Genomic DNA, 27,745 nt, shown 5'->3' with positions numbered 1-27,745 from the left:
CCATATAAGTCAAATTTTGAAGTGATGTCCATGTATCACTAGTAATACATATATGTTGATTCTTGACAAGTTTTTTAAGCTTCTCTTTCTCTTCTTGATAGATCTTCAAACAATGTCTAGCCACAGTTACCCGTGAAGGTAATTCAAAATTAGGCAAAGCTTTGGCCATCAATTTTTAAAACCTTCCCCTTCAACAACTTTAAATGGTTGTTCATCAATAATGACAAATTCAGCGATGGCTCTCCTGATATCCTCCACATTGTACACAACCTTTTCTATAGAACTTGTTCCATTTTCTTGTCCCCCTACTTTGATTGGGACAGATTTCAAAGTTGTTTGCCTTTTATCAACAAATCTAAAGGGAGATTTGAGACATTTGTCATTTAAATGTGACCACAATACAGAGGTTCCATTTGTTTTTGTCTCAGCAGCAAAGTGTTTTACACAATAGTTACATTTTGCTCTTTGTTTACCTCCTTTAGCAATAAATTTAACAAAGTGATCCCAAATCTGTGACGTTTCTCTCCCAGTATTACCATTTGTAGGAATGGAATCTATTGGGGTTGTTCTTTTTTGCTTTTTAGGAGGAGTGCGGAGATGAGGAGTGCTTTTACCTTTCTTTTGAGGTATTGATACAACTGGAGGACTGTCGATAATCATTTCTACATCAATTCCAACCGTATTCTCCATCTAAGGAAGCAAAACACAAAAAAATAAGACTTGTAGCAGCAGTCAACAACGATTCAAAATAAAGTTACTCATTTGCAAGAAAAAGTAAGTGACGAACTTCATTGATAAATTTACATTTGCAAGAAAAAGAAAAAGAAACATATACCTGACTATCTACAGACGAGCGGATGAATGAGAAGAATGAGCAAATGAAGATTGAGCAGCTCTCTGGAAAGTGGAAAGATTGCAAAGTGGAAAGTGAGAAATGAGAATATGACTAGTTTCTAGAGTTTTAACTTTTAGGTTTATATTGGGCTTGGATCATTTCACCAATTACAAGTTATAAGCCCAAATCTAAATATATATCTAATTTGTACATATTGAAAATTAATAAAACTAATTTTAAAATATTTACAAAATAGATTATATAAATATTTTTATGTATAAAAAGTTAAAATTATATATGTATTATGTCGGTTTGGGTTGGATTCGGTTTGACTTTTTTTTTATTAATACCAAACCAAACCAAGAATGGTCGGTTTTTTTTTTTCAACGCCAAACCAATCAAACCAAACCATAAGTCGGTTTTTTTTCTCGGTTTGACTTGGTTCATCGGTTCGGTTTGACTTTATGGTTCGATTTGTACACCCCTACTAAAACCCCAAGAACTGAAAAAAGCAATTCTCCATTTCTCCTTGTACCCACTCTGCTATTCCTCCATCTTCCCCAAATCGAAAAACCCACAAAAACCCATTGTCGTGGAGGACCCAAATCGCCATTATCGCAGCTAAAGAAGGTTACTTCATACCCATGGATTTTCAAGTAGTAGTTTTAGCAGGTGGCTTCTCAAAAAGCCTTGTTCCTCTTGTTTCAAAGGTACCCTTTTTCTTCCTTTGTTGTTTTTTTTTCTTCGCTTTAAGCTGTTACCCATTTTTTAATATACTCTTATAAGTGATTTTCCAAAGAAAAAAATATGATGTATGTGGAAAAGAAATTTGCAGGATGTGCCAAAAGCTTTGCTTCCAGTGGCAAATCGACCGGTGTTGTCTTATGTGTTGGAGCATTTTGAGGAAAACAATTTGAAGGATTTTATTGTTGTGAGTTTTAGTTTCCTGAAAAAGGAGCACCCTTTTTTGTTTTTGTGTTAATTATGGAAATTAGGGTTAAGTTTATTGAATTGTGTGTTTGATTGTGGTGTTTTCTCAGGTTGTTGAAGGTGAAAGTGCAGCTCTTCTTGTTGGGGGTTGGATATCAAATGCTTATGTTGATCGATTACACGTTGAGGTAATTCTTGGATCACAGTTCTGAAAAAATGTTTATTGGTGACTGAGAAGGCGAAGTGAAACTGTGAGGAGGGAAATAAAAGCTGTAATGTAATTGTTTCAGCTGTTTGACATATTAAACTGAGTGAGATTTGCAAATTGAAATTGCAGACATGATAGGTGATTCCATTAGTTATTTGCTGTACGAAAATGTGCTTAGTAGAGAAATAGTAATTAAGATGGTTAATAGCCTGGACACTGTTTGTTTCATGCTTCAATTTTTGTTTGGCATATAGCTGCAACCTTATTAGTAGGTTCATCAGTATCCTCTCATGAGAAACATCAGTTTCTCCAGCTTTTTAAGGCTTGGATACTGATGAAATCCACCTGATAATTATGAAATGTTTTTGTGTGGAGTTTCAGGATGCTTCTTTCATTTGATTCCTTACATATCATTAATTGGATGACATGATTCTTTCATAAGGATGACATTCATTGTTATTGAAGAGAAGGTGGTTTACTCTTATTGCAAAAAAGGCCTTCTCTGTATTAGTAATCCGGTAATTACTAGAAGTTATATCGAAACAGCTACAGAAATTCCTGTTACCTTGTAGGCTCTCTTAGCTGTGAATTATTTCTACAAACCGGAAAACATTAATATTATGTGAAAAGAGATGATACTGAAGTCTTATTGAATTTGGTTGACTAACAACATTCAAGATAACTTCTTGTGTAGGAGTTGTGAATTACATGAAGTTGGAAAAGTTTCATTATCGTTTGGGATTTTTTTTTTCTGGACATAATCATTGCAATACTTTACACAATATTCTTACGATTCTCTTGACTTTCATCTATAATATAATCCGTCAGAATTATTCTACACAATATTGTTAGCAATTCTCCCAGCTTTTAATAATGATATAATGTTAAAAGTATTTTACACAATATTATAATAATTTTTTATGTTTAAACATGCCTTCTCAAACTCAAGGTGGTGAAGTAATTTTAGTTTGCTTATTTTAGAAACAAGAAATACTAAACAATCAACAGAATAGCAGGCAATCGCCTGAATAATATTGCCAGAGTAGTGAACAATCATCTAAAGAAAGGTAATGGTGGACTCTTTTATCCGAAAAATCACTTGGTAAGTGCATACAGAAAACAATAATCTACTTTCAATTACCAGAAAAGGCGTGGTGACACAAATCTCTATGACATCATCAATGTAACATGAATTGGTTGTTGAAGACTAATTGAAGAAGTTTCTGACAAGTGACTAGCAAAGTTACTGGAGAATTAGTGTGAAGAATGTCCAGAATGTTGGCTGGATGCGCAGAGCTGGAGAGATGATACTGTCAGGGAGAGCATTAGAAGAGGCACAGTGCCGGTTGAAACGAACACTGGGAAAGGCATGGTATAGCAAATGTAGTTAGTTATAAAAAGAGTTGGTGGAAGAGTGGAAATAATAGATACCAGAATAGTTCCATGGTGCTAGAACAATCACAGGAGGTGTGTGGCTGCTGGAACAATCACTGCAAAGAGAAATGTTGCCGTCGGAAGGATTATCTTGCGAAGGAAGAAAATGTTGTTTAAACAGGCAGGTATTAGACTGGTTGTTGATTGTCAAAGCCATTTTCTGGAATTTAATACTACTACTACAACAACAACTATGCCTCAGTCCAAAACAAGTTGGGGTCGGCTATATGAATTCTCAAGGATCATGTTACTCCATATAAATTCATCTCAGGCCAATGATATTAATATAAAATTAATAGTAGTAAAACTAAAATAAAAAGTACTAGAAGTCATTATATTCTATTGACATCTATAATCTTGAAAAGGTTAATTAACTTCTAGAAAATTATAGAATGTAAAGTAAAAGTGCTATAACTTGACTAAACATATTCTCAGTTAATAGGTATTACCTATATAGATTTTTTTTCCCATAGTGCTCAATTTTCACCAAGTGTGCACGAATCCCAAGAGATTATAGGTCCTTCAGGACAACTTCCTTGAGGTGATTTAGGTCTACCTAGTCACATCTACGGGCGGTGCATCTTGTGATAGGTGAAGACATGAACAAACCATCTTAAGTGACCTATTATTTTATTATTGACGTGTGCTATCTGAACCTTCTCACATGAACAATACCTTCTCTTACTGTATTGGATGTTAACAACATACTGAAGAGCTCCTTCTGTAGGAGTTTTGAGTTGTATGAAATAAGGTGGATTTCTAGTTCCACCTTATCAAAAAAAGGTGGATTTCTAGTTCTTAATATTCCAAGTTATTATGACCTAATCAATTAATCTTTGACTGATCTACATAATATTTTTAATGATTGTCTTGATTATTGACAATAACGTAGTAATTAATATACAATATTCATGATGATTCCAGTTGAAAATTGTGCCATTTTTGATGAGATACATATAATGATGAGGTTGTCCATCTCCTTTATGTGTGGTTATAGATCGTATTGCGCAGAGTGAGATTTTAAGAATTCTTAATTGAAAATAATTGTATTGAAATGAAATGGTCTTGAGTAGAGCTCAATGGATGTAGAAGATTTGTAGTAAAGTCAGACTAATTTGTAATTACGATATAGTTGATGGATTAATTGATATGTAGTTGTACTCTGTATATGCTCAATTGATGTAGATGATTCATATAGTAGACTCAGTCTGATTTGTAATTATGGCATAGTTGATGGATTAATTGATATATAGTTGTACTATGCAAGTATGCATTGTGTAGCAAAGCACACAGTAAAAACTGTAAACATGTAACATAGAGAGCAACAAGAAAGGATTTTATAGGAAATAGATACTCATATTATAATTTATGGATGGGAAGAAGAGACAAATACAACAAACTTAAAGTAGAGAAGGATATAGGGGTGGACTGATCATCTACCGAGTGTCAAACCATGTGCCAATTGACCCTTGTGGATTTCTCTCTTACAAGAAGGGAGAAACAAGACTAATACAAGAGGACAAGAAGTCTTGTGGTCATCTAATCACTTAACAACAAAGAGAAGTGCTTTCGTAAATGAGAAATTTCATGCTTCTAGTGATCTGCAGTTGCTTTGCTAGTCTGCCAACTATACTCTCCAGACGCAGCATTACTGTTTTTGATAGGTTATTCAGCATTGCAATTGACTTATCGCTATAGGGAAGCAAGGAAACCAGCTTTTCCCATATCAGTTTTCATCAAATATACCAAGTTACTGGCAAGCTAGTAAATACCTATGTTGCTCGGATCGTCCAAAATCCATTTTTTGCACACCCATGTCGATCCGACAGGACTTGGGTGTGGGTATGGTGTGGAGCAGGGGAGGACACACTTATATCTAGGGGTGTCATCCGACAGCTTCATCGGAAAAGTTTAATAAATTTATGTGTATATATCTGAAAAAATAGAATATGTTGTAGATATATATTATATATGACACCTCTTAATACAAAGGGTTCCCTGGCTCGCTGTTTATGTGTCTTGCTAATTTGATCTTTGCTGAGTGTTCTAACCTCTCTACAACGAGTTCACACTATTTTTTCTAGATCTTTTGTAAGTGCTTTACCCCTTTGTGCTAAAAACTATTATAGAAAATTAGGTTATGAGTTGAGGTTGAATCCATGACGTATTTCCTAGTTCCTACATATATATTTATTACTTACACAGTTGTCTGGTGCCCGAGCAGATACTGTCTTAATTCATAAAAAGAAAAGGATAAATGATGTGCTTGAGCCCTAGGTACTTCTTGAAGGAAGTGAGGAACCACTGCAATTTAGACATTATAGATATGAACTTCATATAGTTCTCTTCCACGAAATTTATTTTCCCTTTTCACTTTTTAACAAGAGACCAATGGTGCAATTTCAAATTTTGAGAGTTTTTCTTGTTGCATTTGCTGGACCGTGCAAAACTATTTGATGGGATACTGGTTATCTGCCATTTTCCAAAGTGAGCTACAGATTTTTGAAGATGTATATTTGCAGGTCCTACAATTTCCTGCAAGACCCATGCGCTTCTTGTTAGAGAACTGACAAACTTTTTTTTTTCTCTGTCCGGACCTAACATCTCTTTATGAGTTTCGTCTTTCTTAATGTTAAAGCTCTTAAACATTTGCATTTAAATATGTATTTAGTGGTCCCTTTTGACTGTTTTAAGCAGGATAAGTCTAGTAGTTTTACCATTAAAAAATTAACATGATATATCTTCTGCTCATCCTTATACTTATTTGCCCATGTTAACTTACTACGATTGTTGCTATAAAGGACTTGTTTTGTTGTTACCTTGTCTTCAGGTTGCAGCAGTACCTGAGGATGTTGGGACAGCTGGAGCTCTTAGGGCCATTGATCGCCACCTGACTGCGAAAGATATTTTGGTTGACATTCTAATTATTAAAGCTTTTCAACAAGGAGCATGCTTCAGTGAGCTAATTAGTTTTGATTCTTATGCAGGTTGTGAGTGGTGATCTTATTTCTGATATTCCTCCTGGGGCAGTGGCAGCAGCTCATAGACGGCATGATGCTGCAGTGACTGCAATGCTTTGTTCTACTCCCATCAGTGGCCCATCAGAGTCAGGTTCCTCTGGTGGAAAGGACAAAGCCAAGAAACCGGCACGCCATAACATTATAGGACTGGACCCCACTAAACAATTTCTGTTGCATGTAGCTGCTGGTGAGACCCCGGCATATGCTTTTACATCCTTCATGCATCAGTTGGTGTTATTCCCTTATTTGGCATCTTTGATATCCTCTAGGAGCTGAAGTTGAGAAAGATATTCGTGTCCAGAAGAGCATTCTCCGAGCAGTAGGCCAGGTAAATGATGCCAATCAAGTATGACACGTATTGCTAGTGGTATCACTAAGATATGAGTTTTTTTATCTGATATATTTTTCTTCTACTCAAGTACCTTTCCTATTGTCTGATTCCTGTTCACTGGAGAACTGAATGGGACAAGAGGGAAATAAGTGAAGGATTGATAGATTGGCTTGATGATGATTCAGCTCATCCTTGCAATCTGTAATTCAGCTCGGTCTTGGTAGTTATATTTTGGAATTTTAATATGATCTATTCTCTTTCATTTCTTCTATATCCAATCCCTGAGTTATAAAGTTCTTTTTATATGATCACATGTATTTCTACTATTGATTTTGGCTTGTTAACCAATGTGATATACTGGACTTGCTGCTTTCTGTAAGAAACTTTTTTTTTTCACGTGAAAAAGTGATATTAGACCATTAAAAAAAAGCAGTGCACATGTGCAGATACATCCAAATATTCAAGCTTCTATGTTATTTTTGGTGGAGTTCTCCTCCATCTTATCCTTTTTCTTTGATCTGCAGATGGAGATTCGTGCTGATCTAATGGATGCTCATATGTATGCCTTCAAGAGGTTCGAGGTGTTTCTTTTTTATTTCAAGTGGTTTATAGTTGATAGTGTTTATCCTTTATGCTTGAATGTTCTCTAAAATGAGTTTGTTTGAAAATGGTTGTCATTTCCACGTTTTTCTCTGTAGAACCGTTTTGCAAGAGGTTCTGAATAAGAAAGAAACTTTTCTGAGCTTGAGGCGTGATGTGTTGCCTTATCTTGTGAGGAGCCAATTAGTAAGTCTATTACAATGCGTGATTTTTCCTGCCACATGTTAACTTTGTTTACTTACCATCTAAGATTCTCCATGAGTTAATGATGTTAATTGTATTAGAGATCTGAATTATCACAAAATGGAGCGGTAGCAGAAGAGAATGGGAATTCTAAGGGTGTTTCTGATAGTACAATTATGCTGTCACAACTGCTGACCAATGCTTCTACACAAAGTTTTCATGAGCTATACGCTTTGGGTCCTGATGGTTCTGCTCTGTCTCCAAGAAAAACACACAAATGCTGTGTACATATTGCCAGCAAGAGCAATTACTGTGTTCGCTTAAACTCTATTCAAGCCTTCAGTGACATAAATCGAGATGTGAGATTTACTGCTTAACCTTGTATTTTTGCTTATATCTAGCAGATGTGTGTGCATGTCTGCTTATGAGCTAGTTTACTTTCTCTATGATTTAGGTCATAGGTGATGCAAGTCACTTGTCAGGCTATTCTTTCTCTCCTCAGAACAACATCATTCATCCTACAGCCGAGCTAGGTTCAAAAACTACAGTGAGTTGCAATCTTTCTTTGGTGACATGCAGAATATTATGTTGCGCATGTTGTGTCATCTTTGTTTATTTATTTTCTTGCCAAGTGTCAAATAAAGAAGTTCATATTGCATCATATTCTTTCCTTTTGGTTTTAATTTGTTTCGTTGAATCTTGTTTTTTTTATGGGTACTGTAAGAAATTTTGTTATGGTTAACTCATACTAATTCAATGCTACGAAAAACATAGTTACAATTGTGCAAGTTGTTGGATTTTGGTTTTCATGACTGAGGTATTAATCTGATTTAGGTTGGACCACATTGTATGCTAGGAGAAGGTTCACAAATGGGTGACAAATGCAGCGTGAAAAAGTCCGTCATTGGCCGACATTGTCGGATCGGCTCGAATGTGAAGGTACAATTCATTTTTTACCTCTGATGAAAAGGGAAATAGTTAGTACTTACATTCCATTCACCGAACAATGACACCACCTCAGAAAATCCAGCTGCCACATACATTGCCTAGCTGGTTATTAAGTCACTTGCTTCCTTCTGGCTTGTCCTTGCAGGTTGTCAACTCAGTCATAATGGACCATGTTACTATCGGAGATGGTTGTTCGATCCAAGGTTCTGTTGTTTGCAGTAATGTACAGCTCCAAGAACGTGTCGTACTGAGAGATTGCCAGGTATCTTGCTTTTCTTTTCACCTGGTTCTTTTTTTCGTATAATAAAAATACTAGCAATATTATTATTGTTAGTATTAGTATTTTTGTTATTAATGAAGGGGAGCCTTGGAGCAATGGTACAGTTGTCCTTGTGACCTATAGGTTACAGGTTTGACCCTTAGAATCAGCCACCAATGCTTGCGACAGGGTAGATGCCTACATTATACTCCATGAACTCGGGATGCTTGGTACTATTAGTTTTAGAATTTTGTGGGTGGGTCATGGGTGTGAGCATAGGGGGTGGAGAAAGGTTACTGTCTGTTTCTTTACTTTCATGTTTTCAGTCTACATCATTTTTTGCTCGTTTGACACAGGTTGGAGCAGGTTATGTGGTTTCATCAGGCAGTGAACATAAAGGAGAATCCTTAGCAAAGAAAGAGAAACAGTAATACTTTTATCGGTAACTTACAGTGTGTTCAACGCGACACTGATCTCCATACGACTTTTGTTGCTTTGGCCTGCCAATGATATGCCGGTCCAACGTACGCCATGGCAACAAAACAGAGCAAAGTCAATTTTGTTTGGCATTCTTGTTTTGGTTTTAAGGTTTTTTGCGTTTTTGAGTTTTTGTTGTTAGGATGAATTTGTTGTAGAATTTACATAGTATTTGATAATCAAAACTCGACATACTCCATTTGATATGAAAAAGTGACTACTCTTTATTTCCTTTAGAGGCTTCAATGATTATATCAGCTTTGCCATTTTTTTTGTTGGCATTTTGAAAACGTTATATTTGTTTCGTCACCCCCGTCCCCACCCCCACCTCGACACTGAGATAGGAATCTAGGGGTGGGGAAGGGCTAGTAGTGGCATTTGGCAATAATAGTTCGTATAATTGCCAAGGATTGTGGTGAAGTGGATATGATTTTCTCCATCATTAATCATCAGAAGATTCACGTTCGAGTTCAAGAAATGAAAATAATTATGATATGGAGCGCTTAGTTTGAAGTCCCAAAATGGATATCGAAAATGAAAAAAGAAGAGGAATAGTTTGAGTAGTGTACAGCTATGATAACAAAGTAAAAACTGAGCCATGTACTATGTAGATTGGAGGAAGTGAAGCTGTCTACGAAGGAGAAGCAAAGGATCCATATTCCATATACATAGGTGAAATGAGTGTTGAATCAGCGAACTTGTCATAGTTTTGCAAATTCAATTGTTTGCTTACCCTCATGGCCTTTACTGAAGAAATAATTGAAATAATCTGAATACACAACATGCTTATACAATGGCTTCTCTCCATTTTGTAGCACTTGTGTTAAAGGACCAAAAACTGCATCAGGTGCTGGATTCACAAATATTGGCACTGACACTCTGTTTCTGCTGGCATTTACAATCACACGATGCTCGATGCTCTTGTACCTATCGTTGCTCATGATTTGAAGGACGTCCCCGATATTGATCACGAGTGCCCCTTTGACTGGGGGCACATGAATCCAGCCATCACCTTTGGGCTCTCGCACGTAAAGGCCACCAACATCGTCTTGTAGGAGCATGGTGATCGAAGAAACATCAGCATGACGGCCAGCACCAGCAGTGAGCTCGGGGTTTGGGCACACGGGGTAGTGAATGAGGTTAACGATCAACGTGCCCATAACAACAGATTTCATCGATTCATCAATCTGCTTAATGTTTAGTTTCTCGAGCAACACCTCGAGAAGCTTTACTATAATAGGTTTAGCCCACTTCATGTACTCCAAAACCTGATCTCTGTAGAAGTAAGAATGACATTAGTCCAAAAAATGGTCTACATAGATGTTGATATTCAGGGTGGATCTACAGTATTAAGTATGGGTTCCTATTCAGGGGCGGATCTACAGTATCGAGTATGGATTCCTACGAAAATGGTCTAGAAAAGGATAGCTCGGTTCACAAAGCATCCCGCGTTAGCAGGGCCTAGGGAAGGGACGCACACCTAGGGGTGTAACATAGACAACTTACCCTAATGCAAGCATTAGTGGTTGCTTCCACGGCTATTGGTCACACAGAGACAATTTTACCTTTGCTGGCTCCCCTTCGAAAATGGTCTGAATAGATACTAATATTCAGGGGAGAATCTACAATATCAGTGGCAAAGAAAGGTATAAAACTAGATATAGCCACTTAGCTAACAAATGCATATTTGTTTATGTTTATTTTTAACCATAGTGTCCGAGCCAACTTTCGCGCATGTTTGTTTATGCTTGGCCTTAGATCACTGAATGTAACTTAATACTTTCTCCCCAAATGTGATAGTAGTTCTCTTGCCATCAAATCCCTAACCCGTTTACGACATATTTAGTGAATTTCTCAACATATATACAGGGCCTAGGTTAAAGCTACTAGATTCTGTCGAACCCATACAATAAACTATATATCCACCCTTGCACCTTTTCCGAGCCTTGGATCTGATCCTTATTCTTAGAGGCGGAACTAGAATTTCGAGTTTATAAGTTCTGTATTCTAGAAAAGGCTACTAGTTTGTGGTTGTGCCAACTCGGTAAGCAGAACTATAGCTCGACCCCTGCATTATACTGATAGGAGATAGGACGTACTCGTGAAATTAGTCGAGTTGCATACAAGCTCACGATCTGCCAAAAAAAAAGAAAAGAGACTAACTTGGAAACAGCAGGCCACAGCTTAGAGCTCTCATCATCATCACAGTCATAGATATGAAAAAGATAATCTTTCCACTCCAAAATCTTTTCAGCTAAAGGACTAAAACTGGTCTTCAATTGCACAGTATGAGTAGGTGAATTCTCTTTCAAATACTTCCTTCTTTCTTCAACAGACAATTCAAAGAACTTATGCCCAGCTTCAATTACATTTTCAAGAACTTCAATTGGGATTCCATGATTCACGATTTGAAAAAAACCCCATTTCTCTGCTGCATCACAAATCGATTCTGCAACTTTTGGGTCATTGAAATTTGAGAAATCGATAATGGGTATTGATTCTGAGGACATAATTTGGGTAAAATCTAGCCTTTCTTCATGGGGTTGAATGAATTTTTGAGGAACAATTTCAAGACCCATTTGACAAAGACCCTTTACGCCATTTCCTTTGTTGACGAGAAAATCAATGAGATCTGATGATTCAGAAACTTCTGCAATTGACATTTTTGTTGCAGGAAGATATCAAATGTGATATGCAATTGAGACTTTTCTGGGTAGAAGGGGGAAAATATCTGTCTGGTTTATGGTTTGGTATTGTTGCTCGGTACTCGTTTTGAAGTTGAATGAAATTAATTTCAAATTTGAGATCTCTAGTTGAGTGACTATCCATCACAATCTTTGGTGATTGTAGTGTTGGGGGTTTTCGTTATCCATCTAGTATTTGATATTTATATTAGCTTTAATTCCGTGATAAACGAGCTCTGTTTTCAAACATATTTGTCTATCCGTAATGGGGATCATATTGACAGAAATATAGGCCGATACGTCTCTGGCTTGTGTTTCAATGACGGGTAAGGCGGTCACGCTATCTGCGCCTCTCTAGTCCGATCGTTTAGCCGCTCTTTCTAAGTGACGGGAATGTAAATAGAAAACATCCCATTGAAAGCAAATTCATTTCCAAACTCGAGATTTCTGATGATAGATCTTTGGCGATGATAGTGTTATTTAAGTAGGTATTTTTTTCTCATTATGTATACGGTATTCACTTTGGAGCTGAAAGCAAATTAATTCCAAACTTGAGATATTGAGAGATTACCCCATTATAATCTTTGGTGATTATAGTGTCATTTAAATTGGGGTTTTTCGTTATCCATTCTGTATTTGATACCCATTTTAGGAGTTTAGCAAATACATTTCGAACTTCAGACTTATAGTTAATGATGGAGATAGTTACTATCCGTCATGATCTTTAGTTGTGATAGCGTTATTTAAGTAAGTGTTTTTTCTCATTCTATATTCGATATACTTTTTGAAGCTAAAGGTGAATTCATTTTAAATTGCGAGATTTCTAGTTAATAATTGAGATACTTAAGCTGGTGATGTCAATGTTATTTAACCTTTTTTCCTCATCTTATACCCATACCTGTTTTGGGACCAAAGACAAACTTATTTCAAATTTGAAACTTTTGGTTAATAATTAATGCATAAGGCAAGGTTATTATAAACAAAAAGTAAGATAAAAGGATTAAAATAGGATTATTAAATCATAAGGGCGGGCAAGATAAAGGGAAAAAATAACTTACACAATCACACCAAATTACTAGTTACATAGAATAACAGTTTTCGTCATTATAATAATAGATTAATAATATAATAACAAAAAAATTGTAAATCAAAGCATCAAATTTTAGCAAAATCTAGTGATGCTTTACCAGAAGGCCTCTTACTAAAGAAATAATCCCAATAATCAGAAAACAAGACATGTTTGTACACTGGTTTTTCTCCGTCTTTTAGCATTTGTGGGAATGGACCAACGACACTGTCAAGGCTAGGATTCACAAATAGCGGTACAGATATTCGAGCCCTGCTTGAATCAACCGCTACACAATGCTCGATACTCTTGTATCGATCATTGCTCATGATCTGCAACGAGTCACCTATGTTAACTGCTAAGGCACCTTTGATTGGATTTACGTGGATCCAATTGTCGCCTTTAGTCCCTCGGACATATAGGCCTCCCGTGTCGTCCTGGAGGAGCAGAGTGATGCAGGACACGTCGCAGTGTCGACGACAACCAATGGTGATACTTGGATTTGGACATGGTGGATAGTAGTTTATGTTGATAGCCATAGTTCCCATCAAGAGAGGTTCTAAAGATTCATCAATTTCATTGACATTGAGACCCTTCAATAGTACATCTAACAACTTTTTAGCAAGTGGTTTTGCCCACTTTTGATACTCCAAGACTTGGTTCCTATAAATCAGTGACGAAGTCAAAAATTTAGTTAAGAGCGTACGGAATTTAATGGCAATGTCAAGAATTTTGCTAAAAACATTCAAGATTTAATGTCAAAGTCATAAATTTTACGAAGTGTGTTCGAGAATTTATTGAAAATAATATTTTTACCATGTAAAGGCAAAATAAGATATGCGTACATCCTATCCTTCCCATACCCTACTTGTGTGCGATTATACTGAATATATTATCGTATAAAGATAATTTTTTCTCCAACACATGCAATATACTTTTGACTTTAAGTTATTTACACCACTATTAAAGTTAGAGATAATGGCAAAAAATACACCTGAAATATCATGTTTTGTAAGTCTTCTTTTGAACTATCATCAACTAACTATCAAAACACACCTCTAAATTAATGAGTCAGTTTCCATGTTAACGAAATTCTATAGGCAAATTAAGTTGTTCAAACACTTTTTAGCGATTGTATTCAAACATTTGGTCTAATTAGCTTCGAAGTGTGTTTTCATAAACATCTTACCGTTAAGATATTGAACTCACGAAAAAAGTAACACTTTAGGTATGTTTTTTTACTTACTTAAGAACACATGATCTATAGATTACATTGAACAAAAAACCCAAAAAAGTTACCTTGTTTGAGGAGGCCAAAGATTGCTATCATTTTCTGGATTACAACCATGTTTTATACTATCCCTCCACTCCAAAACTTTCTCATCTTTGTCACCAATAGCACTCCAATACAACAACACAGATTCATCAGCACCAACATTTTCTTTATAATACTTAACTTTTTCTTCAGCTGGCAATTCAAAGAATTTGTGTCCTGCTTCTTTCAAATCTTCAAGAACTTCAATTGGGATCCCATGATTGATGATTTGGAAGAAACCCCACTTGCTTGCTGCTTCTTGAATTGATTTTTCAACATTTAAATCATCAAAATTTGACAGATCAATTGTGGGGATTGATTCTTGATTGTCAATTTGAGATTTGTCTAGTCTTTGTTCTTTTGGTTGAATGCATTGATTTGGAATAATTTCAAGGCTTGTGTCTGCTATGCCTTTTAGTCCATTTGCTTTCTTGATTACAAAATCAAATATGTCATCATTTGGTTCAAATTTTGAAGAAGGCATTTGTGTTGAATATTGATAAGTGTGTACTAATGGAAGAAGGAAATTTGTGGGGTTTTTTATGGTGGGTTTGAGAGGAGTGTGTGGGTGGTTGGGGGTTGGCTATGAAATGATGAAAGATTGAATCATTCTTTCATCTAGCAACGATGGGTTATGGAGGAGTAGTAAATATTTTTCATCATTAATCAAATGGCTTGAATTCGAATTTTTCTGAATACATAGTCGTCTTTGTTAATTAGAGGAGCGTTTTACCTCTCAATATGAAACTTTTTTATGCGAATTCAAATTTAGTTAGACTCAATAAGAATATTGAAAAAAAATCACTCCTTCTAATAATTGAATTGATTTTTTAATTTAGTATTTCAATTTTTTAATTTTATTTTATGCTTAATCAAACATCATCATCATAAAATAGTTATTTGAAAATTGGTGATGTGGCTTCTTGATGTCCAAATGCATGAATAACGAAATTTGTATATTATATCCATAAAAATTATCAGTTAAAAATAGTATAATTTATTAATTTTTTTGTAGTATTCACATAGTATATGATAAATCAAATTATGAAAAAGTGACTACTCTTTATTTTCCTTTAATTAGTGGCTTCAATGATTTTATAAAAAATCTTGTTTTATCATTTCTTTTCTTTGACATTTTGAAAACGTTATAATTGTTCTGTCTCCGTACCCCCCACCCCCCACCCCCACCCCACCCACCTCGACACTGAAGTCTGAGGTGCAAATCCCGAGGTGGGGACCCGCTAGTATTGGCATTTGGCAATAATGTGTTACCTTGTGTCATAATAGTTAGCGCTAGTTTTTGAACACGTGCATTATATTTGTGTTCATATGATTTTTTATAAATTTGTTAGAACAATTAAATTATTTCTTCATTCTATTATTTTAAGGGAATGGGGTTGCGGTATATGGATGATATATTAACGACCCAAACAAAATTTTTGAATTAATTTTTATTTAATATTTTAATTTTTTCTTTTTCTTTTATGTATAGTCAAACATCATTATCATCATAAAAAGTAGCTTGGTGAGAAGGCTTCTTGGTGTCCATATGGATGAATTGTGATTTGTTTGAATAACATCCACATCTTTGTTGTCAAGTTGTCAATTGTCATGAATGATGAATTTTTTTACCATATAAAGTAAGTGGGAATAGGTGATTTACAAAATTTTGTTAGTGTACATAAGTTAAAATAGTGGGAATGAAAAAATTACATTAAAGATACTAAAAATAATAATAATTAATAATTTAAAATATTTTAATATTATAAAAACATATAATTAATTGTGTTAATTTTATTCGTGCCAAATAAATTAAAACAAATAAATTAATATATCATGCACTCCGATATCTATAAAAATTATCAATAAAAATAGTATTATTGTAACACCCCTGATTTCAAGATTATTTATTGTCTTACGTTGCAGGCTAAGAGCCAAAGTGGAGAGTCCTCTTGTGTGTTGTAGTCTTCTATATAAAATTATAATAATAAAAATATTAGCTAATTATTTTGAATTAATATAAGAAAAATTAAATAGCTAGTCTAAAAATATACTTAAGAAACACTAGTTTATTTATAAAACTCTAAATTAAAAGAAACATGTATTTTTTTTATAAATTTTCTTTTCTTTTGAATAAATTGAAAATAAAACTTAACCTAAAATGTGAAGGTTTCCCATGAAAACCAACGTGTTTGATCTCCACGTCATGAATATAGTATAGAGGGTACCTTTGGAAATGAATTCATGACTAGTAGAGGCACTTCAGACTCCAAACAACACCCTAAGAGTTTCACCACGTTTTTAAAAAGTGTAAAATAGGATTATTAAATTATAAAAAAGGGCAAGATAAAGAAAAAATAAATAAATAACGGACACGATCACACCAAATTGCAAGTTACATAAAATAACAGTTTCATCATTACAATAACATATTTATAATACAAAAACATTAACATACAAGAACTTTGAAAAATAAAGCATCAAATTTTAGCAAAATCTAGTGATGCTTTACCATAAGGCCTCTTAATGAAGCAATGATCCCAATAATCAGAGAACAAAATATGTTTGTACACTGGTTTTTCTCCATCTTTTAACATTTGTGGGAATGGACCAATGACACTATCAAAACTAGGATTCACGAATAGCGGTATGGATATTCGAGCCCTGCTCGAATCAACATCTACACAATGCTCAATACTCTTGTATCGATCATTGCTCATGATCTGCAATGAGTCACCTATATTAACCGCTAAGGCGCCTTTGATAGGATTTACGTGGATCCAGTTGTCTTTAGTCCCTCGAACATATAAGCCTCCCGTGTTGTCTTGGAGGAGCAAAGTTATGCAGTCCATGTCGCAGTGTCTACGAAAACCAATGGCGATACTTGGATTTGGGCATGGTGGATAGTAGTTGATGTTTATAGACATAGTTCCCATCAAGAGAGGTTCTAAAGCTTCGTCAATTTCATTGACATTGAGACCCTTCAATAGCACCTCAAGCAATTTTTTAGCAAGTGGTTTAGCCCACTTTTGATACTCCAAAACTTGGTCCCTATAAATCAATAACAAAGTCAGGAATTTTGCTAAGAGCATTCAGAGTTTAATGGGAAGGCCAATTTTTTTGCTAATAACGTTCAAGATTCCACGTAAAAGTTAAGAATTTCACTAAAAATGTTTCGAGAGTTAAACAAAAACCTCCTTATGTTGCTAAGACAGAGGAAAAATTTGTGTATATCCTACCCTTTACATACCCTACTTGTGAAATTATATTGAATATGTAAGAGTATAAAAGATAACTTTTCTCCTACATATACAATATACTTTTGATTTAAGTTATAGAGTACCATTATAAAATTTTGAGATAATTTTGTATTCAACCACTTAATCTAGTTAGTTTTTAAATATGTTTTGATAAATAGTTGGTGATAGTTCAGAAATGCAACACCTCCCAAAAAGTAATACTACTTGAAAACCTATGACCTATTGATTACACAGAGTAGAAAACCCCAAAAAGTTACCTTGTTTGAGGAGGCCAAAGATTGCTATCATTTTGTGGATTACAACCATGTCTTATAGTATCCCTCCACTCCAAAACTTTCTCATCTTTCTCACCAATAGCACTCCAAAACATCAACACAGATTCACAAGGACTAACTTTTTCTTTATGATACTTAACTTTTTCTTCAGCTGGCAATTCAAAGAATTTGTGTGCCGCATCCTTCAAATTTTCAAGTACCTCAATTGGGATCCCATGATTGATGATTTGGAAGAAACCCCACTTGCTTGCTGCTTCTTGAATTGCTTTTTCAACATTTAAATCATCAAAATTTGATAAATTAATTGTTGGGATTGATTCTTGATTGTCAATTTGAGACTTGTCTAGTCTTTGTTCTTTTGGTTGAATGCATTGATTTGGGATAATTTCAAGGTTTGTGTCTACTAGGCCTTTTAGTCCATTTGCTTTCTTGATTACAAAATCAAGTATGTCATCATTTGGTTCAAATTTTGAAGAAGACATTTGTGTTGAATCTTGATGAGTGTGTACTAGTGGAAGAAGGAAATTTGAGGTTTTTTTAATGGTGGGTTTGAGGGGGTGTGTTGGGTGGGGGGGGGGGTGGGGGTGGGGAGAAGGGGGGTTTACTATGGAATGATTTAAGATTGAATCATTACTTCATCTAGCAACGAGGGGGTTGTGATGGAGTGCTAAATATTTTGTCATTTTTAATTAAATATTTTGGATTCAATTTTTTCTGAATATAGAGTCGTCTCTATTAGAGTGTTTTACCTCTCAGTATGAGACTTTACGATGTAAATTCAAATTTATTTGGATTCAGTTTATCATAAAATTTATTTTCATAGCTATTTGAAAATCGATGAGGTGGCTTTTTGGTATCATATAAATGAATTGTGATTGGTTTGAATAACATTCACATCCTTTTGAAATTCGTACTCTCTATTATATCCATAAAAAAATATCAGTAAAAATAGTAATATTATAATTTAATACTTTATTTTGCTTTTAATATTATAATTTTATAGCTAAAAATTATTATGACAATTGAGAAGATTTGCTTGGGATATATATCGTGTGTGTATTATTATTTTTTGGAATAAGTAGGAAAAAGTTTTTGAAAGTCTTATAAAAGCAGTACCACTTAAATCTGTTAGAAGAAAAAATTTCATATGCTTGAGTGCATTTCCTTATACATTACTAAATCTTCTTCATGCTTGTGTTCTTCGTTTGCTAGAAAATCGGTCCATTAATTTGCCTCTCTCGAAACGTATTAGATAGTGTCAAAGGTGAAATAGTTAAATTTCACCAAATGCTCAAAATTCAGGAAATGTGAAATTATACAATAATTTATAATGGGTACAAGGTCGGAAACTACATTTTAAAATATATCAACACTGTTTATTAACGAGTTGAGCTAGTAAATAAATGGATCAATGATCAGGTTAAACTTGGATGGATTTGATGGATCATATTTTCATGACTAAGTTTTTGTTGTTAGGGTGAACTTTAGTAGAATTTACGTAGTATTTGATAGTCAAAACTCGACATTTGATACTAGTTTTCGTATTGAGAGACTACCTATCACAATCTTTGATGATTGGGGGATTTCGTCACCCTATATTGATACCAGTCTTAGGAGTGAAAGTAAATTCATTCCAAACTCGAAATCTATAGTTGATGATGGAGATAGCTACTACCGGTCACGATCTTAGAAAATGATAAGCGGCATTTAAGTAGGTGCCCCCTCCGCTCCTCATTTTGTATTCAATATCCTCTTCAAAACTGAATGTAAATTTATTTCTAAATTCGAGATCTCTAATTGAAGGCGGAGATAATTACTACCCATCACGAGTACATATTTTTTCTTATTCTATATTCAGTATCCGCTTTTAAAAAAATACATTTTTTAAATTATAGAGTTCAAATTTAAAATTGTCATAGTGTTACACACCAACAATTCAATGAATAATGAATGAACTTACATTATTCAATGCGGACTCAAAATTTTATATAAGTGAGTTAAATCATAGGATGCGACGATAGTGTAAGCAACATCAAGCACAACAAATGATTTGCTCGTTGCGCTTTTATTTATTCTTTTTTTAATAATTTAATATCAAAATAAGATATAAAGTTTTTTTTAGAAAAACTCGGCACTTTTTAATTATTTAACAAAGTTGAGGAATTTATTTTTAAAAAAATCTATTTACATTTAAAAAACAAAAAACAAAATTAAAGTTAACTAAGAAACTATATATAATCTCATCAAAATAACAAATTATAGCAAAAAACTAAGAAAGAGACTACAAAAATTCAATTATAAATGATTAAATGTTTTTAGAAGTAAAACAGATTTAAGATTTTTATGGAGTTTGAGTAAGAAGACAAAATATACAATATAAAATTTAAAAATAAAATAAAATATATTGGTGATAAATTTATTAGTGACTAGCATATTGAATATGATTGGTCAATTTTTTTTATTATTTGGCTACTTAATATGAATACACAGTGATATTGAACCAAAAGCAGTAACATGCCACACTTTGTTCATTGTGGTTTAAATATATAATTATACTGATTTAACATTAATTCTCCTTATATAAATAATAAATTTTCCAACCGAGTGGGTTCAACATGTGGGTCCACCCCTGACATTATTACATTGAAAATAAAATATGGGGCAAAGTTTTTATAAACAAAAAGTAGGATGAAGGGCAAAATAAGATTATGAAATCATTAGATCAAAATAAGATAACAATACAATCACACAAACTCACCGGTTACATAAAGAAATACTTTTTGTCATTGCATAACAAAGAAATTTGTGAATTAAAACATCAAATTTTTAGCAAAATCTAGTGATGCATTACCAGAGGGCCTCTTACTGAAGTAATGATCCCAATAATCAGAGAACAAAATATGTTTGTACACTGATTTTTCTCCATCTTTGAGTATTTGGGGGAATGGACCAATGATACTATCAGGGCTAGGATTCACAAATAGCGGTACAGATATTCGAGCCCTGCTAGAATCAACTGCTACACAATGCTCGATACTCTTGTATTGATCGTTGCTCATGATTTGCAACGAGTTACCTATGTTAACCGCCAAGGCACCTTTGATAGGATTTACGTGAATCCAGTTATCACCTTTAGTCCCTTGGACATATAGGCCTCCCGTGTCGTCCTGGAGGAGCAGAGTTATGCAGGACATGTCGCAGTGTCTACGAAAACCAATGGCGATATTTGGATTTGGGCAAGGTGGATAGTAGTTTATATTGATAGCCATAGTTCCCATCAAGAGAGGTTCTAAAGATTCATCAATTTCATTGACATTGAGACCCTTCAATAGCACCTCAAGCAATTTTTTAGCAAGTGGTGTAGCCCACTTTTGATACTCCAAGACTTGATTCCTGTAAAACAATATCAAAGTCAGAAATTTCACCAAGAGTGTTCAAAATTTAATGGCAAGGTCAAGAATTTTGCTAATAATGTTCAAGATTCAATGTCAAAGTCATAAATTTTACTAAGAATGTTTCGAGAGTCTATAAAAACAACCTCTTTATGTAGCAAAGATAGAGGTAAAGTCTACGTATATCCTACCCTCTCCATACTCTACTTGTGAGATTATAGTGGATATGTAATTGTAAAAAAGATATATATATATATACCGTTATAAAAAAAGTCTTGAGATGATGATAAAAAACACATCTGAAGTATCACGTTTTCACGAGTTTCCTTTCCTAAATGGACTATCATCAAAATTACTTTGCCATTTGGCCAAAATTCTATGGGCAAATTAAGCTGTGACGCATTGTATACAAACACTTGATCTAGTCAGTTTTGGAATGTATTTTGATAAATAGTTGGTGATAGTTCAGAAACACAAACACTTTATAGTAAAAGATATGAAACTCGCAAAAGTAATACTTGGAAACTCGTGACCTATAAATTACATGAAGCAGAAAACCCCAAAAAGTTACCTTGTTTGAGGAGGCCAAAGATTGCTATCATTTTGTGGATTACAACCATGTCTTATACCATCCCTCCACTCCAAAACTTTTTCATCTTTCTCACCAATAGCACTCCAAAACATCAACACAGATTCACCAGCATTTAGCTCTCTTTGTTATACTTAACTTTTTCTTCAGATGGCAATTCAAAGAATTTGTGTCCTGCTTCCTTTAAATCATCAAGAACTTCAATTGGGATGCCATGATTGATGATTTGGAAGAAACCCCACTTGCTTGCGGCATCTTGAATTGATTTTTCAACACTTAAATTATCAAAATTTGATAAATCAATTGTTGGGATTGATTCTTGATTGTTAATTTGAGATTTTTCTAGTCTTTGGTCTTTTGGTTGAATACATTGATTTGGGATGTTTTCAAGGCCTGTGTCTACTAGGCCTTTTAGTCCATTTGCTTTCTTGATTACAAAATCAAGTATGTCATCATTTGGTTCAAATTTTGATGAAGGCATTTGTGTTGAATCTTGATGAGTGTGTACTAATGAAAGAAAGAAATTTGGGGGGTTTTTTAGCGGTGGGTTTGAGAGGGGTGTGTATGGGGGGAGAGGAAAGAAGGGGAGTGGACTATGAAATGAGGAAAGATTGAATCATTACTTTAACATCGATGGATTATTATAAAGTGGTAAATACTTTTTCGTCTTTAATTAGATGTTTTAGATTCAAATTTCCTGAATACAGAATTGACTTGTTTAAAAAACATCCTCTGAATATGAGACTTTTTGGTGCGAATTCAAATTTCATTGGACTCAATATGAATATCAAACCTCGGATGATAAAAAAAAATATTATTCCTTCTTCTATTATTTCAAGGGAGGGTGGGGCAAAAGGGGGCTGGCTATGAAATGATGGAAGATTGAATCATACTTTCATCTAGCAATGGGAGATTATGGTGAAGTGGTAAATATTTTTCATTTTTAATCAAATGTCTTGTATTCGAATTTTTCCAAATACAATATTGTTCTTATTAGAGATTATTTTACTTTTCAATATAAAACTTTTCGGTGCAAATTCAATTTTAGTTGGATTCAATATGAATATCAAATATCGAATGATTAATCTATTATTTGAAGGGAGTAGGGATGGGGTATGTGCATGATATATTAATGACCTAAACAAAATTCTTGAATTGATTTTTTATTTAGTATTTTGAATTTTTATTTTTTATTTAATCAAACATCATTATCATAAAATAGCTATTTGGACATTGGTGAGGTGGCTTCTTGATGTCCATAGATGAATTGTGGTTTGTAGATAACATCCATAACCTTTTTGTCGGTTGTTATGAATGATGAATTTTGTATATTATATCCATAAAAATTATCAGTAAAAACAGATATAATTTAATTTTCTTATTTACTTTTCATAGTATAACTTTTATAGCTATAAATTTGATGGAGACATATATTAAATGTGGATTATATTTTTTACTAAGTAGGAAAAAGCTTTAAAAATTCTTTTAAAAGCATTACCACTTAAAAAATTCAAATGTTTAGTGTCCTTCATTTGTTAGAAAATGCACGTATTTGCCTCTCTCTAAATAAATGTGTTTGATAATGTCAAAAGTTAATTTATACAAAAAAAAATCAACTATGCCAAATGCTCAAAATTCAAGAAATGTAGAATTATACACTAATTTATACAAGTTAAATTATAAATAACAAATTAATAAGGGGAACTACATTCCGCAACATATCAACCTAGTCTTTTAATGAGTTGAAATGAGTTGAGGTAGTAAATAGACGAACCAATGACTAGGCCAAACTTGAACGGATTTGATGAATCATATTACTAGAACCAATGACTAGGCCAAACTTAGACGGATTTGACGAATCATATTTTCATGAATGTAACATACAAGTTAGGACACACAAATGCAGGCCATACACAAGTAATCGATCACTGGGTACTATGAATTTGTAACATCATCCGACTATCCAAGATCTGTTGTCCTGAGAATTCTGCGTTAGACATGATGTTCGCGTTCATATTAATCGTCTCTATTAGAGTGTTTTACCTCTCATTTTTAATCTAATATTTTGGATTCAATTTTTTCTGAATATAGATTCGTCTCTATTAGAGTGTTTTACCTCTCAGTTTGAGACTTTCCGATTTAAATTCAAATTTATTTGAACTCAGTTTGAATCAAACACCAATATCATAAAATTTATCTTCTAGAAATAGCTATTTGAAAATCGATGAGGTGGCTTTTTGGTATCATATAAATGAATTGTGATTGGTTTGAATAACATTCACATCTTTTTGAAATCCGTATTCTCTATTATATCCATAAAAAAATATCAGTAAAAATAGTAATATTATAATTTAATACTTTATTTTGCTTTTAATATTATAATTTTATAGCTATATATTATTATGACAATTGAGAAGATTTGCTTGGGATATATACCGAATGTGTATTATTATTTTTTGGAATAAGAAGGAAAAAGTTTTTGAAAGTCTTATAAAAGCAGTACCACTTAAATCTGTTAGAAGAAAAAATTTCATATGCTTGAGTGCATTTCCTTATACATTACTAAATCTTCTTCATGCTCGTGTTCTTCGTTTGCTAGAAAATCAGTCCATTAATTTGTCTCTCTCCAAACGTATTAGATAGTGTCAAATGTGAAATAGTTAAATTTCACCAAATGCTCAAAATTCAAGAAATGTGAAATTATACCCTAATTTATAATGGGTAAAAGGTCGGACTACATTTTAAAATATATCAACACTGTTTATTAACGAGTTGAGCTAGTAAATAAATGGATCAATGATCAAGTTAAACTTGGATGGATTTGATGGATCATATTTTCATGAATAAGTTTTTGTTGTTAGGGTGAACTTTAGTAAAATTTACGTAGTATTTGATAGTCAAAACTCGACATTTGATACTAGTTTTCGTATTGAGAGACTACCTATCACAATCTTTGATGATTGGGGGGTTTCATCACCCTATATTAATTCCAGTCTTAGGAGTGACAGTAAATTCATTCCAAACTCGAAATCTATAGTTGATGATGGAGATAGTTACTACCGGTCACGATCTTAGAAAATGATAAGCAGCATTTAAGTAGGTGTCCGCCCCCCCCCCCCCCCCCCTCATTTTGTATTCAGTATCCTCTTCAAAACTGAAAGTAAATTTATTTCTAAATTCGAGATCTCTTATTGAAGGCGGAGATAATTACTACCCATTACGAGTACATGTTTTTTCTTATTCTATATTCGGTATCCGCTTTTAAGAAAGTACTTTTTTTAAGTTATAGAGTTCAAATTTAAAATTGTCATAGTGTTACACACCAACAATTCAATGAATGAACTTACATTATTTTGTGACAGACCCAAGATTTTATATAAATGGGTTCAATCATAGGGTGATCGTCGGTGTCGAGCACAACAAATGATTTGTTCGTTGTGGTTTTATTTGTTCTTTTTTGTTAATAATATAATATCAAAATAAGATATATAGTTTTATAAAAAAAAAACTCGGCACTTTTTTCTTTAACAGGGTTGAGGAATTTTTTTAAAAAAAAAAGCTATTTACATTTTTAAAAAAACAAAATTAGAGTTAACTAAGAAAAAAAAAACAAAATTAGAGTTAACTAAGAAACTATATATAATCTCATCAAAATAACAAATTATAGCAAAAAACTAAGAAAGAGACTACGAAAATTCAATTATAAATGATTAAATGTTTTTAGAAGTATAATAGATTTAAGATTTTTTTATCGAATTTGAATAAGAAAACAAAATATACAACATGAAATTTAAAAATAAAATAAAATATATAGGTGATAAATTTATTAGTGACTAGCATATTGAATATGATTGGTCAATTTTTTTTATAGGCCAATTTGGCAACTGAATATGAATACACTGTGATATTGAACCAAAAGCAGTAACATGCCACACTTTGTTCATTGTGGTTTAAATATATAATTATTCTAATTTAACATTAATTCTCCTTATATAAATAATAAATTTTCCAACCGAGTGGGTTCAACATGTGGGTCCACCCCTGACATTATTACATTGAAAAAAAAATATGGGGGAAAGTTATTATAAACAAAAAGTAGGATGAAGGGCAAAATAAGATAATGAAATCATTAGAACAAAATAAGATAACAATACAATCACACAAACTCACCGGTTACATAAAGAAATACTTTTTGTCATTGCATAACAAAGACATTTGTGAATTAAAACATCAAATTTTAGCAAAATCTAGTGATGCTTTACCAGAGGGCCTCTTACTGAAGTAATGATCCCAATAATCAGAGAACAAAACATGTTTGTACATTGATTTTTCTCCATCTTTGAGTATTTGGGGGAATGGACCAATGACACTATCAGGGCTAGGATTCACAAATAGCGGTACAGATATTCGAGCCCTGCTAGAATCAACTGCTACACAATGTTCGATACTCTTGTATCGATCGTTGCTCATGATTTGCAACGAGTTACCTATGTTAACCGCCAAGGCACCTTTGATAGGATTTACGTGAATCCAGTTATCACCTTTAGTCCCTTGGACATATAGGCCTCCCGTGTCGTCCTGGAGGAGCAGAGTTATGCAGGACATGTCGCAGTGTCTACGAAAACCAATGGCGATATTTGGATTTGGGCAAGGTGGATAGTAGTTTATATTGATAGCCATAGTTCCCATCAAGAGAGGTTCTAAAGATTCATCAATTTCATTGACATTGAGACCCTTCAATAGCACCTCAAGCAATTTTTTAGCAAGTGGTGTAGCCCACTTTTGATACTCCAAGACTTGATTCCTGTAAAATAGTATCAAAGTCAGAAATTTCACTAAGAGTGTTCAAAATTTAATGGCAAGGTCAAGAATTTTGCTAATAATGTTAAAGATTCAATGTCAAAGTCCTAAATTTTACTAAGAATGTTTCGAGAGTCTATAAAAACAACCTCTTTATGTAGCAAAGATAGAGGTAAAGTCTACGTATATCTTACCCTCTCCATACTCTACTTGTGAGATTATAGTGGATATGTAATTGTAAAAAAGATATATATACACCGTTATAAAAAGAGTCTTGAGATGATGATAAAAAACACATCTGAAGTATCACGTTTTCACGAGTTTCCTTTCCTAAATGGACTATCATCAAAATTACTTTGCCATTTGGACAAAATTAAGTTGTGACGCATTGTATTCAAACACTTGATCTAGTCAGTTTTGGAATGTATTTTGATAAATAGTTGGTGATAGTTCAGAAACACAAACACTTTATAGTAAAAGATATGAAACTCGCAAAAGTAATACTTGGAAACTCGTGACCTATAAATTACATGAAGCAGAAAACCCCAAAAAGTTACCTTGTTTGAGGAGGCCAAAGATTGCTATCATTTTGTGGATTACAACCATGTCTTATACCATCTCTCCACTCCAAAACTTTTTCATCTTTCTCACCAATAGCACTCCAAAACATCAACACAGATTCATCAGTATTATAGCTCTCTTTGTTATACTGAACTTTTTCTTCAGATGGTAATTCAAAGAATTTGTGTCCTGCTTCCTTTAAATCATCAAGAACTTCAATTGGGATGCCATGATTGATGATTTGGAAGAAACCCCACTTGCTTGCGGCATCTTGAATTGATTTTTCAACACTTAAATTATCAAAATTTGATAAATCAATTGTTGGGATTGATTCTTGATTGTTAATTTGAGATTTTTCTAGTCTTTGGTCTTTTGGTTGAATACATTGATTTGGGATGTTTTCAAGGCCTGTGTCTACTAGGCCTTTTAGTCCATTTGCTTTCTTGATTACAAAATCAAGTATGTCATCATTTGGTTCAAATTTTGATGAAGGCATTTGTGTTGAATCTTGATGAGTGTGTACTAATGAAAGAAAGAAATTTTGGGTGTTTTTAGCGGTGGGTTTGAGAGGGGTGTGT

At 33.6% G+C, this 27,745-nt stretch overlaps 3 protein-coding genes and 1 pseudogene across 4 annotated transcripts; 1 reads left to right on the top strand and 3 right to left on the bottom strand.

Moving 5' to 3' along the window:
• Positions 1-1,319: 1,319 nt before the first annotated feature.
• Positions 1,320-9,461, top strand: LOC125832994 (uncharacterized). 2 transcript variants are annotated; one of them, XR_007443281.1, is made up of 13 exons: positions 1,320-1,545; positions 1,671-1,766; positions 1,876-1,953; positions 6,238-6,318; positions 6,395-6,614; positions 6,697-6,755; positions 7,283-7,332; positions 7,457-7,544; positions 7,643-7,900; positions 7,996-8,088; positions 8,398-8,480; positions 8,635-8,751; positions 9,105-9,461. XR_007443281.1 is itself a non-coding variant. In XM_049512161.1 (13 exons), the coding sequence occupies exons 1-13, from the start codon at positions 1,480-1,482 to the stop codon at positions 9,177-9,179; spliced, it is 1,386 nt and encodes a 461-aa protein (XP_049368118.1). In that variant the 5' UTR covers positions 1,320-1,479; the 3' UTR covers positions 9,180-9,461. The 2 variants fall into 2 exon arrangements, 1 of the variants encoding a protein (XP_049368118.1); XM_049512161.1 differs by having other exon boundaries at positions 8,376-8,480.
• Positions 9,462-9,871: 410 nt separating this feature from the next.
• On the bottom strand, positions 9,872-11,933 carry LOC125833000 (feruloyl CoA ortho-hydroxylase F6H1-2-like). Its single transcript, XM_049512166.1, has 2 exons — positions 11,389-11,933; positions 9,872-10,500 (listed from the first exon to the last, which is right to left on the bottom strand). Exons 1-2 carry the CDS (start codon positions 11,886-11,888, stop codon positions 9,927-9,929), a joined length of 1,074 nt encoding a protein of 357 aa, XP_049368123.1. The 5' UTR covers positions 11,889-11,933; the 3' UTR covers positions 9,872-9,926.
• Positions 11,934-12,903: 970 nt separating this feature from the next.
• Positions 12,904-22,316, bottom strand: LOC125832998 (bi-functional coumaroyl CoA and feruloyl CoA ortho-hydroxylase F6H2-2-1-like; annotated as a pseudogene).
• A 3,717-nt stretch (positions 22,317-26,033) lies between these two features.
• LOC125832999 (bi-functional coumaroyl CoA and feruloyl CoA ortho-hydroxylase F6H2-2-1-like) lies at positions 26,034-27,692 on the bottom strand. The gene is made up of 2 exons (XM_049512165.1): positions 27,164-27,692; positions 26,034-26,610 (listed from the first exon to the last, which is right to left on the bottom strand). Exons 1-2 carry the CDS (start codon positions 27,661-27,663, stop codon positions 26,037-26,039), a joined length of 1,074 nt encoding a protein of 357 aa, XP_049368122.1. The 5' UTR covers positions 27,664-27,692; the 3' UTR covers positions 26,034-26,036.
• Between the last annotated feature and the right edge of the window lie 53 nt (positions 27,693-27,745).

Source organism: Solanum verrucosum, unplaced genomic scaffold (assembly GCF_900185275.1).
Source record: "Solanum verrucosum unplaced genomic scaffold, falcon-dt-bn FXZP01000016.1, whole genome shotgun sequence".
Lineage (NCBI taxonomy): Eukaryota > Viridiplantae > Streptophyta > Magnoliopsida > Solanales > Solanaceae > Solanum > Solanum verrucosum.
The sequence above is the reverse complement of the archived record's forward strand: the minus strand, read 5'-3'. Positions and strand labels throughout refer to the sequence as shown.